The sequence below is a fragment of the Puntigrus tetrazona genome, unplaced genomic scaffold, assembly GCF_018831695.1.
Source record: "Puntigrus tetrazona isolate hp1 unplaced genomic scaffold, ASM1883169v1 S000000326, whole genome shotgun sequence".
Classification (NCBI taxonomy): domain Eukaryota; kingdom Metazoa; phylum Chordata; class Actinopteri; order Cypriniformes; family Cyprinidae; genus Puntigrus; species Puntigrus tetrazona.
Window position 1 is genome coordinate 2,160 of NW_025047985.1, and position 13,518 is coordinate 15,677.

The 13,518-nt window shown below is 39.1% G+C and overlaps 1 protein-coding gene across 3 annotated transcripts; it reads left to right on the forward strand.

Moving 5' to 3' along the window:
• The first annotated feature begins 1,920 nt into the window (after positions 1-1,920).
• On the forward strand, positions 1,921-13,512 carry LOC122333670 (adhesion G protein-coupled receptor B2-like). Of its 3 annotated transcripts, none has more exons than XM_043231369.1 (6): positions 1,921-2,020; positions 4,749-4,788; positions 4,973-4,987; positions 6,663-7,408; positions 10,590-10,625; positions 12,995-13,512. In XM_043231369.1, the coding sequence occupies exons 1-6, from the start codon at positions 1,964-1,966 to the stop codon at positions 13,121-13,123; spliced, it is 1,023 nt and encodes a 340-aa protein (XP_043087304.1). In that variant the 5' UTR covers positions 1,921-1,963; the 3' UTR covers positions 13,124-13,512. The 3 variants fall into 3 exon arrangements, with proteins under 3 accessions (XP_043087304.1, XP_043087305.1, XP_043087303.1); XM_043231368.1 differs by having other exon boundaries at positions 1,922-2,032; XM_043231370.1 differs by lacking the exon at positions 10,590-10,625 and having other exon boundaries at positions 1,921-2,032.
• Positions 13,513-13,518: the final 6 nt, after the last annotated feature.

Consider the following 13,518-nt stretch of genomic DNA (forward strand, 5'->3'; position numbering starts at 1 on the left):
GCATAGTGTCATGTAGTCACAGGTTTTGCTTATCATTTGGCAAAGGTTGGTTGTGTTCATGCAACTGCCTGCTGTCTTAGAGCGCCTCCATTCACAGTCAGTAAATACCGCATGTGCTATAAGTTTAATGCTGTGGATATTTTACGAATCCTCTGTATATATAGCTTGAGTTGCATTCATTTTGTTTTTGCATTGATGTTACATTTGTAGCAATTTTGCACTTTGACGGTCAGTTTATAACTATATTTTATTATTGTATGCATCGGATAGTTTACAAAATCAAACCACTGGGACACTTTTTGTCATCAAAAAAATTCACCCTAATTATCACAATGTTTTTTAGTTTTGTTTAATCCTAGTCTTACTTATAACTTCATTATATTTTACTTATAATTTCATTATAATTTTACATTAACAGTTATTCCGTTATTTGTAATGTTAAATATTAATGTAATGTTAAATATAAAACTTTTTCACGATTGATGAATAGAAAGTTTAAACATCATTCTTTTAAATTGAAAATCTCATTATATCATGTGACAAATGTCTTTATTATCACTTTGCCAATCACAAACTGCCCCAGTCACAAGCTGTTGTACGCCAAAATGTACAATTTTTGTACTTTTTTGAGCAATCAGTGTGTCAGAACAGCATTTGATCAATTTCTAAGATGTCTATTTACACCTGCATTTATCTCTGTCCTCATGTGATAGAATCACCTAAGAGGGGCCTTTGCTGTGCATCCAGACAGTCTCAAGAAAATCTCGGGACATTACTGTTATCCTCTTTGTTGGCAATAAAAGCTCTGATCTTCCCAGTTAGGAAACACTGTGCTTTCACTTGGTCATTCCGTAGGCGTTTTGGCCATAAATCTGTATGCAAATAAGTGGCATCCCGTTGCTAAGGCTACACTGTCGTCAGGGGAAACAGCCTATCACGTTGTCTTTTTTTTTCTGATTAAAGGGAGTGTCTTCTTCCCTATTGTTGTATGAGTCTGTGCATCTGCAGTTATGCAAACTCCTCCTGCAGAAATGCAAACAGACTCACTGCAATGCTTTTCAGTCAGGAATATAAACTAATATCAAAGTTTTATCACAAAGAAATCACATACAGATGCTCTCTGTAGATTACTAACTAGATTAAAACGATAGATTCTCTTGAGTATACAGAAGCTGCTATTGTCTTAAGGATATTTGCTATCATCATTAGCTTCATTTTAGAATCAACACAGGATTGATATTAACCCTTCCTATTATCATTTTTTTCTAAAAAAAAAAAATTTAAGAATTACTAACAGTCTACATGTTATACAGTGATTCAGTATAATTATAACAAAATTCTAATTCACTGAATGCCTAGAACCAATAAATAGTTTAAGTATTCAGTACATAATCTAAAATGTTTTAGTCTGCATTTTAGGATACTCTCACTCTTGCCTTATCTTCTCACATCTGTGTTGACAACATCTGTATTTCTTTCCTTGTATTCCCTCTGCCAGAACCATCTTTTGTCTTGCTCTCCGACCACACAAAACCTCATTTTCAGCCATTTTTCAGAAACCAAGAGAGGCTGACAACCCTAACATCAGTGATTGACACTAGCAAAGCACACTCTTGACGGACAACTGTCGACTATTGGTTCCTTTCTTCTAGCACATACTAACCAACCTCACTTTAAAAATGTAGTTGCACCTCTTTAAAGTTTAAGAGGTCACTTTTGTTATAGAATATGGTTGATGCTCTCTTTCATACCTGAACTGTGTATGAGCACAAACAGGACTGACAGCCATATTCGGTTGCAGTTTTTATATACAGCCCTAGAAAGGCTTGAAATAATAATGATGTTTTTGTATTTGTTTTGATGCTTTATACTGTTATTCCATGGTTTTAAATTTCATTTAAGAGTCACCCTGGTTGTATTCCATGTCTTCCCACCTCAGGTACAGGACGCAGTGCGTTGTAGGATGGGTGGGTGCAAAGACGACAGTGAAAACTCTCCGGACTCCTGCAAGAACGGCCAGGTGCAGATCATGGTGAATAGCATTCCATTCCATCTCATCTCACATGGGACTCTCAGAGGGTCGGCTTCTCCTCTTTTAAACATCACAGGCTACTGGGTGATTGTGTTTCAAATCGGATTTGTTGTGAAAATCAGAGCGGTTGACTATTTTAGGGAAGGTTGCTGGTTAAAGCTTCCATCTATCTCATTTAGATGTCATTATACAATTGGTGATCAGTTAGAGACTTACAAGGCACCTATTATGCAACATTCACTTTTACATCTTATTTGAATATAAACATAACATTTGTTGGCAATGCGTTTACACAACCGCCGTATAAATCCACACTCCCTTTTGTTAATCCCAGTAAATCATAAGCAGTGTCTCAAAACAAGCTGTTTGTAGAAACAGTACATTGTGACGTCACATTTTACAAGCCCCGCCTACTACTGTTGACAGACACTGCTGTGTTAGTATTATCACACAATCTGTCATTTTTATCTTCATATTAGAACATTTAAAAGCAGCATTCTCGGGTTTTGGGTTAACAGTGAAGCCAGCAGGATAATACACAAATCTAATATAAATATGTAATTTATTTCCTGGTTGTTTATCTTCATTGACATAACCACTGTGTTTTTGTAACTTATGTGTTTTTAACATAAACTTTAAACACTATCCAGCAAATATTTAAAAACTCTTTTATTGCAGAGGCATGGTATGTGTCAGTGTGTATTTGATAGTTTTAAATGCAGTAAGTCATGAAAGCAAATTTAGTTTAGTAATCACATGCAGTGTGACAGCCACGTTTTTGTTTGTGTGCAATAGACATGCTAATCAAAACCAAAAAGATGTTCTTAGGAGAATATCGTAGGAATAAGCTGTAAAGGCATAGCCCTGTTGTGGAAAACAGGGTGGGGAGCAGCAGCTCATTTGCATTTAAAGACACATGCAAGAAAACAGCGAGTTTCTGTTTCCACTCAAAATAGACATTTTCAAAATTATGTGATAAATGATCTGTGGAATAGTTTGAGCTACAGCTTCACATACATATTCTGTGGACACTTGAGACTTATATTAGATATAGGCATAATAGGTGCCTTTTTAAAATCTTTTTGAATAGCACTGCGCACACTGTTTTTTTTTTTTTTTTTAAAGGTCAGCTAGTAATTATATACAATACAAAAAAGCAACGAATAATGTCAGTAACATATTTAGCATTTATAACCTTATTGGGTATTTTCGTATAGTTTTTAAGCCCTTTACCCAGTGCCTTGCAGTGATTTCAAAGACTAGACTTGCATGTAACCATGGTAACTACAGCAGGAACTCTCCAAGTGTGTGTGTGTGGATCGGTGTGGATGAGAGGGATCACCGCCCCTGCAGGTCTGCTCCACCTTTCAGCTTCCTCACTTCAACTCACCCCTCACTTTTTCTCTCTCCCTACCTTTCTCTCCATTCTGCCTCTTTGTCGGCAGAAGGGCCCACACCGGCCAAGCCTCTACAGTCAGGAGCAGTGCGGCTCGCTCCGATATTCACCTGGGTGCTGCCAAGGCTGCCACCAAACCTGCCCCGCCCATCCTCCTCTAGCCTTGGCCAGTCACAGTCATGGACATAACCACACCCACATTCTCCACCAGAACCACACTCAGACTCTAAACCACACCCACCTTCTCAATCACAACCATGCCCACGGCCTCAACCACATCCATACTCTCAACCACACCCTCGACAACACCCACACCCACACCTTGAGCCACAACCACTTGCATATGCTTAACCACAACCATGCCCACGTTCTCCACCAGAGCCAGAGCCTTGTCTTGGAGCATAATCACATGACCGTACGTCTCTGAAATGTGCTTGATCGCACGTGTTTGCTTTAGAGTTAGTGTTGACAATTTTAGAGTGTAGCTGACAGCCTAGCATTAGCATTTTAGGCAGCTAATTAGATTAGTGGTGAGCTGTCAGCAAGTTATTTAGTGCAGAGTAACTGCTTAGATTCCGTGGCTGTGCAGTAAAAGTTTTGCATAGTCACAGGTCTCTTTCTTGTCTAATGCCTTTTCTTTTTAACTTCAATACGCAGGTATATGCATACGTACAGACTGCTCTCGCTAGGGCATGCTAAAATTGTTCCATAGTGTAATGGCCTGACTAAAGTTTTGTTTTGAACTCCTTTGAGAGTCAATTTTTTTGGCAGCAATAGCCAACGCTGCATTCCAATGAGGGCCTGGAGTTAAAAAGAGCTGTTCTGGGACGGACATTTTCTGTTTACCCTGAGGGACTCAGTCAGTTTGTGTCCATTGTACTGTATCTTTTTTTTAAGAGTCCTCCCCTTTATTCATGAAAATAATATCAGCTTTGTTTGTTTGTAAAGTCAAGCCCAGCTGTGTCAGAATGCGGTATGCTAATTTATGTTCACTTTGGTTCATTGTAATTAGTGCTGGTGCTAAGGGATCTGCTATTTACTGTAGAGGTGTTGCAGATGTGTTGCATTAGACTAGTACTTTGTCGAAACACAGCGTGGTGATTGCTAAAATGAACAACTTGTTTGTTTATGATGGACTCTTTTTACCACCATATACCGCCTATAACAGCGTTTAGCTCCACCCTTCATCATACATAAATTGTATGAATCAAATGTAAATGATCTAGGATTGGTCTCTGTAAGTTTATTTCAGTTGTGGACAGCATGCTGTTTGTAACAAGCTGAAGTAACCTCTTCTCTGTCCTTGATTCACCTACACAGACGGACTTTGAAAAAGACGTGGACTTGGCATGTCAAACAGGTGAGTACTTCTGGGACCTCCATTTTTTCTTTCACTGCCCGCTGTCCTACCTCTTTGCTTTCTCATTTTTGCTCTTCCCTCACCATTTATTTCCACTTTGCCCTGGTTCTAATGCAGTTTGTTTGGTAAAAATTGTTCATGTAAAGTTAACCCATGCACATCATTGTTTCCCCCTCACTTGCAGAAAGAGGACACCCATGTAAGTCTCACTCTTAAGTTAAAACATTCCTGTTTGTATGTCATTTGTGTTAGTTAGACTATAGTGTTTGTTGATTTGTATATACTGGCATACAAATGTGCATGACTGCTTTTTGATTGTCATATACTTGTCAAGGATAGTTCACCCAGGAATGAAAATTCGGTCATTAATTACTCACCATCATGTCATTCCAAACCCAGAACACCTTTGTTCATCTCTGGAACAATAAAAAAACACATTTTATGAAAGCCAAGAGGTTTCTGAACCTGCATAGACAGCAATGTTACTAAAATATTGCCAGAAACGTAGTTAGGATATCATTAAAATAGGTAATGTGATATTAGAAGAGTTGTTGAATAGTCATATTTTTTCTTTCTATGTGCACAAAAAATATTATCATAGCTTTGTAAAATTACGGTTGATATATGTCAGATGGGCTATTTTAACAATGTCCCTACTACCTTTCTGGGGATTGGACATGGTAGTTGCATTGCTGTCTATGCAGGGTCAGAAAACTCTTGGATTTCAGCAAGAATATCTTAATTTGTGTTCTGAAGATGAACAAAGGTCTTACAGGTTTTAAAAGACATGAAAGTAAGGTGTAATCACAGAATTTTCGAATTTTGGGTGAACTGTCTTTTTAATTTTTAATTTGATCCATTTTTATTTTTAGCTTGGAATGTTAAGTTCTGCTAAAAAACATAATTGTCTGGTTTAGTTTTAACATTAAACCATCTTGATCATATCGCTAGATTCACCTCATAAAGAAAAAGGCTGTGTGCAGCGTTGGCATGGCAGGTTTATTAAAGTCCACTCTTATATTGGTCCGTAAATTGAACATTATAAGAATAGAACCAATTTTTTTTTTTGCAGTTTTGTGGATTATAAACTACCATTGCTGCAATATCGACCATACAAAATTCTAATTAAGACAAAATTAATAGTTTCTTTTTTATTTCCTTTTATAAGTATGTTGTTTTAAATATATGTACTTGTTTTGTATTCATTTCTTTTCTTTTGCCTTTTGGACTGAGTTATGTTGGTTGTTAAATGTGACCTTATTAATGATGTATAATAGTAGTAGGCCATTATGGCTGATGGTTTTTGTGCATGACTTCCCTTCCTAACCCTACCTAATTCATGTGAACTCCTACTGTAACACCTCTGGGGCACCAACCTTTGCAACCGTCCAACTTCTGCATGCAGAGAATTCTGGATAATAATTCACCTGCCTGAAAATGTTTGTCCTTTCCTGCCCTTACTGCCTTACCTTTATCTGTTCTTTTGACCTCTGCACTGACACACTCCATTTCCATGCACTGTGAATGAGCTCATTTTCTTTTGTCCCTTTTCCCATCATTCCCTCCACCGATCACATTCTCTCTGCACCCACTCAAATCAATCTTGTTTAATCTGTCACTGCTTCAACCTCTCTCCAAAACATCTGGGCTGTGTACCTTTGGGAACTGCTGTGTAACCATTTCCGATCCCACCCCTTTCCTTTTCTGTCATGTATTGTTTCAGCATCCAACTTTATGATCAGTTTCTCTCTCAGTTCTTTGCCGCTCTGTCCATCTGTGTGATCTTGTGCACTCGACCTGTTTCTGTATCTTTCTTCCTCCCCACTTCTGTCTATCTGTTCTCTTTCTCTCTTCCTTTCTCCTTTCTACCTCAGTCATCTTTAAGGAGGTAAACACCTGTAATCCTGCTACCATAACTGGCACGCTATCCCGCATTTCCCTGGATGATGAGGACGACCCCAAGTTGGCAGCACACCAGGAAGGTGTTAATTTCAGCAGCCTGCCTGGGAACATTCCACCCCCTAATCTCCTGGTGCAGGTACCTCCTTTGGGTCCGCTGAATGAGCTAAGCGAGCAGCCGCTAAAGAAGGAGGTTAATGTGGAGCAACAAGGTCAGCATCAACGAACTGGACCCATCTACCTGTGCACTGAGAGCGGGCTGGGATGGGCCCGACCAAACCCTTCTTCTACCCAGGAATCAGCTGGTGGTGGAGGTGGGGAAGGGGACTACATGGTGTTGCCACGTCGGACAGTCAGTCTCAAGCCCCCACCTCCAACGCAGGATGAGGGGAAACCCTTAAACATTACAGTAGACGATCCTCCCTTTCCTCCACCCCCTTCACCCATGACTCTGCATCCAGCAGAGAGTGAGGCGTACCCTGCAGACTTTGCAGCTGTGGACCACATCAGCATGAACTTAAACCGCTCCTACGGCACGCTCAAACAGTTGCCGGCCCACACCGGGCACACGCATTCCCATACCAACACCCATACCCTGCAGGTCAAGCAGAATCGACCATCTGTCCGGCAGATCCTCACTTCTGGAACAGTGGAGCGCACCAGAACCCTTCCCCGCAACCTGGGCAGTACCAACACCAGCCTCTCGGCTGGATCTTTGGAAGTAAGTAAGGGTTAAAGAAGGGATTCATTCTTTCACAATCTAAAAGCATCACTGCTGAATGTCCCGGGGTATTTTGGAAGACACCTGCAGTTTGCAGTTTTGGCGAACAACCTAGGAGCACAATAGTGTTGTAATCTCCCAGTATTCTTGCTAGGAAAAAGGGAACTGAGGACCACATAGCACACAGAATCATTATGGCAGGAAAATGTCAGTTAGATCTGCACAAAAACATCACCAAGACAAAACCCAGCATGAATGCAGCAATTGCGTAAAAACATACCAACCCAAACACACAATCACCAGACAATTTCCCACTAGTTCTCTGAAAATGAAAATTGTCATATTTCCCATGTCATTCTCAACATGTATGACTTTACTCTGTGAAACACAAAAGAGGATATTTTAAAGGGTTTTTTGAAAGTCGGAGGGGGGGTTCACAACAACACTAGACCCCAAAGTAACATCTTTTCTGTTCAGCAGAGGAACAAAAGTCAATTTGAAATAAGGGAGAATACTTTAAAGGTGTTGTTACAAGAGTGAAATAACGAGGCTAAATTATCTTATTAGTAATGTCTCCTTTCATTTCGGGGCTGGATGATGCTACATCATCTGTAGTCCCTGAGACACCATACATACTGATCATCTAGCAACTCTCTCATCAGTCTGTCACAGGAATGCATTCAGGTGTGCCTTCTATACCCACAGTCCCCTGTCAACATGATGTTACACAACTTAGTGACTGCATCGGTGTGTTTATATGTGTGTGTGCAGTTTCTCTTCTCTCTATAATTACACTACAGCCCCACAAGGAGAAACAGCAGATGGTGAGAGAGAAACAGCCAGAGGAAGTGCCTGAGAGAGCCTACACTCCTTCATTAACGGACACAAAACCTTCCCTCTCTGTCTCCTACACATAGTTCTTGGGGCTGGGGCATGAATTTCTAACTAAAGTCAGTTGTCAAACTTAAAGTCAACGTAAAATGTTTTTTTTTTTTTTTTTTTTTTTTAGCTCTTACCAGCCAAAATAGGGTATTATACGGCAAAATATCAATGAATGGAGGTGCTTAAGCATGGTCTTAGGAGGTCAAACTAGTATTTGTGTTTTAATGTTTTCTAGCAATAATTTTATCAAATAAATCACAATAAAAGTCTAAAATATACTACTACTAATAATCCAGAAAAAGGGTTATAAGTAAGGCAGGATAAAATCTTCCATACCTTAATCCTATTTATTTATGGCCTAGTTATTTTGGAATTAAATGCTAACTGGTAATCTTTGGATTTCCCTTAATTGAAGAAAATTATTTGCTTGGTTTTGTTTTTTCATCCTTGAATACCTCGTTCAGTCTCAAATGAATCATATTATGGAAGCAAAATATTAATTTCATGTTGACTTTAAAAATCTAATTAATGCTTTGACAGCTGACCACCTATCAAATACAGTAAATGTTTCTCGTTCATTATCCATCTCTCTGTGTCTTACACACTGACTCATAAGTGCCTGTAAATGCAGCTCAAGTTACATTACTTTCATATCAGTCATCAAGCTGGAAAGGCTGCATTTTTGCTTTTCTTCTAAAGAACTCACCAACTCAAGTTTGGTGTCTTAAGGTTGGACCACTCAGGGGAAGGTACCTAAGTACTGATATTTTATTGGGCTTGAACACTGGTGGGGTCTGTAGTGCTTTGGCTTCCTTTCACCTCACTCACCCAGTGACACCTGAAGTAACTTTGTCAACAACTAACTTCTTACATTAAAAAAAAAGTATACATTGTGACTCATCCTCCCTTTGTGAGTAGCATAGTAGCATAGGCCCGGATCTTGACTGGTTTGTGTTCTGTGAGTCTGAGCTTGTGACAAATTGCCACAATGTGTACAGACACTATTGGTTAACTGTATTTGTGAGTGTTTTCCAAAGAACTTAAACTCCTTATATTGTGGACTGTCTCTTACATTAAATGTTAAGCTTCCATTACAACAGAAAATGGAAATAATTTTCACTTCAAATTGATTTACAGGATAGTTCATATGTTTGTGTCCTATTATTTGGATTAGCCAATACAATTGAAATGTGAGGGGAAAAAATCCTCACCACAATAGATCTTCACATTTTTTGTGACAGTTGTCATGTCACTGAGAGATACAGATTGGCTCACCCTGTATATGTTGCTATGACACAATGACCTGCAATGTTAGGTCATTAATGTGCTTGGAAAAGATAGCTAAGTAATCCCATTTCCCACATCTATACGTTTATAAAGGATTTTCAATCAGGTTTGTTTTGTTACCTTTAATGGAAGCTAGGTGCAGGTAACATGGGGAAAGAGTACAGATTGTTCACTGACATGCTGTGAACACTGTAACAATACAAAGCTGGTTGAAAATTTAAGTTTATCCTTTTAAGTCCTTTATTAAAAAAGTAATGAAAATAAAGATTCATGGGGCCTATACCAAACATTTATTGCTAATTGATCTGCTCAACTGACTCACCAAGAGGAGCATTAAGTTTATTTGAGACCCTGTACACTATACAAAGTGCAGAAGTGCAAACAAATTTTGTTAGAACTAAGCAAGTTCCTACTGAGCAAGTGTTTTTTTTTGTTTACATAAGATTAGAGATGTTTACACCCTGAGACATTTATTACATATAATGCCATTTTCTAAAAATACCACAGTTTCTGCTGTTTACATTATATGCAGGAGTTTTTATTTATTTTTAATCAAAAGCTCATATCATCATCACTTATGCTGTTTTGTGGATAAAAATCCTAGGCCTATCCGACCAGTGGCCTAATCCAGCCTGTCAGACATTTTCAGTAAAGATGCCATTTAAATTACAATTATACAACCCTACAATTATATCACTAAATATACTGTATTAGATGCAACCTGTTTCAGGTGTGATTTGAGAACATGGACACTTCTCTCATGCTGTAAGACGTCTGCCTTACACCCACTTGTTGTTGAAGGCAAATACACCTTTCCTGTGTTCACAGTGAAGTTTGGTTTCAATCCAAAGATAAAACACCCACTGGAAAAGCAGTTCAGTCAGCTGAGGGATATAATATGCTCACTGCACCTGCATGAGGCAATTGCGTCATGGGCGCCAGTTTACTCAGGTGCTAAAAGATGTGCAGTTGTGATTGATGGTGTCTTCTCTCCCCCTCCCCCTTCCCCCAGAGGAAAAGAGTACGGTACTCTGAGCTGGACTTTGAGGTAAGAACCCGTCCCCATCTGTCCTCAGACTGGTGTTTGTGCTTCTGTCCAACATTATCTAGAGATTTTCAATGGACTCATAAAGGAGCCAATGATAGTTGCTGCTCTGGTGCTTGTTTCCCCCATCATGCATTTAGTATTAGCAACAGTCCTATCCATGGCAGAACTGCTTAGTGTTTCACATGCCTTGATTTCTTAGGATTTCTTAGATTTTTTTGCATTGTTTCAAAATAGGGTGACCACATATTGCACTTTGATATATATATAGAATAGAGAGAGAGAGAGAGAGAGACTCCACCCCAAGATTAAAAAAGGTCATTATTAACCATGTCGTTTCAAACCTGTACAAGCTTTGTCTTTGGAGCACAATTTAAGAAATTTTGTATAAAACCTCAATCTACTATCAGTGATTCAACCTCAATGTTATTACTTGTATGGAAAAAAAACAAAAATGATGAGTTTATTCAACAATTCTGCACTGTATCGTCACTGTAGCTCCATTTTGAAGAGCATCCACTGGATGTACCCTTTTCTGTGTCAGTCGTGACATGCAAATATGCTTTTAGCGTTCAAATCAAACGCAAATAACGACTGACACAGAAGAGCGTACGCTGATCGCTTCATAATGTTATGGTCGAACCGCTGATGGCAGACGGAGTATTCAGAAGATGTCTTTCATACTTTTCTAGACCATGACAGGGTATTTTACTTGTCAGTGGGACAGTCACAAACCATTCTAACCCCAAAATTGTAGAACGATTCTGAGGGCCTGGCTATGGAGGGGGGCCCCCGAGGGGAAAATGCAATTTCTACAGAGGTGAACATGGTTGCAATTTCTACCACAGGGAAACTACTGGAATGAGATTTGTACGGAAAGCGTGCGCGATTTCTCCCAAGGGGGAATTTTTTTTTTACGAGGGGGGCCCAAGTGGACATGCTGTCCAGGGGGGGCCAGAAACCATAGCGGCGCCCCTGGATCATTTAATTCAGACAATGTTCTGCGTGTAGCATTTGAGAAATCTGGTCACCCTTTTTTAATAGGACATCTTTGCTATGTCATCACTGAGTGTGCTGAGTAATGACACCTTATACAAGTAGGATACGTTTCTGAATACAAAAGAATCAAGGCTGCAGAAACACTGAACCAGTGTAGAGCTCTGTAAGTGTTGAGTGAGTGGCATTATTGTGTGTGAAAGAGATAGACGGCATAATGAGACGAGTAGAGCCTGCACGTGTGTGAGTGAGGCAGCCTGGAGGGCACCTCCATGGAATGATCAACTGGCAGGATCCAGCAAATCTCCAGTCTAAAACAACCCAATCCATTTTCTCCAGAACACACTTGTGTGCATTTAAACCAGCTGTTCTTCAATTAAGTTTGAAAGCTTAAGTTAAGTTATGACTGGATATTTGCTCTCCAGTATGGAGGCATCTTCTCAAACGGAGGTATGTCTTGTTACTAACGCATTCAGATGCTTTTAGAGCTTCATAACCTTTTCCATCCTAGTCAGTGCTGCATGAGATGATCTCCCTCCTTTCCTGATAAACAAACCGAGGTTGACAGTAGACTAAAATTATTTTAAATGATTTATAATCATTTGTGCTCTCACAAGGATTCATTTTCGAAAAGTTAATTAGCCGAAATATCCATGACAATAGTTATGTATTGTCATGGATATTTCGGCTAATTAACTTTTCGAAAATGTAGTGTATTTACTTTTAATTCATTAAATTCTTATAATATTCAAAATAATATTCAACTAAAATAGGTATTCCCAGTCTCCCAGCCTGGCACTTGTTTTCCGGTCAGGCTGAATTGTGTGTTTATGTGTTCTGGCACGTGTATTTCGACAAGTGGAATTAACACACAATAGCGTAATAAAGTTTCAAATGGGTGAATGTGCAATAAAAGATAATATATTTAACTTTGGTAGCGCTAAAATAAATGAGAACTTTGAAGTACAGTAAGCACTTAAAGAAAGCTAAATAAACCCCAACTTTTTTATTTATTTTTTTTAAGAAATACACCCTAGTACGTGGATGCTTGCACATGCAGTTCTGCGTGAACACCAGCTGTGACTACAACACAGCCCACCCAGCTTCCAACCACCTCCAAATAAGTCTGGGAATTGGTGGAAGTGTCCGTCAGTAAGAGATGATACTGACCAGAGAGCTTTAACATTATTTAATACCCATCAGAACCGATCCGTTTTAATACTCGATCAAAACACCACCCTTCAAGAGGATGTGTGTGCAGTTTTGCAGTTTAACAACGGTAGCCGTTAACCCAGCTCCTCCCTGGCCTGCCCTTTCTTATTTTTGCTTTTGTTTCTTTTTGTTTTTTGTTTGTTTGTTTTTCCCCTTCCTTACAGAAAGTGATGCACACTCGCAAAAGACACTCAGAGCTCTACCATGAACTCAACCACTCCACCAAGTTCCACACCATAGACAGGTATAACAGGGACCCTGCCATGTCCTCCTTCAAGGTAAGACCCCTTTAACCTGCGACCCCACATTTGATACCCATCCCTGACACAGTCAAAGCGTTCAGTTTATTAATATCGCCGTGTGTTTTCTAAAAATCCTACCTAATTGCGTCACAAACTCGCTAATGTATTACAGCAGTTTTAAAACAACAATAACCGGAGCTCTAAATTGTTTACTTGTGTTTACTTGGTACTGTTGGAAACGTCTTGGTTTAATGGCGTATCAGTGTCTTTAATTCTTTTTAACCTGATTTAAGATTACAGGTATTAAAATTCAGAAACGTTTTGATATTTAATATGATTCAAATGGATATGTTATCAGATCAATGAAAAAGGAAATTCTATTATCATTTATTCACTCTCGTGGACTTTAATGTATGAGTAAATTTTGTAAAAAAAAAAAAAAAAAA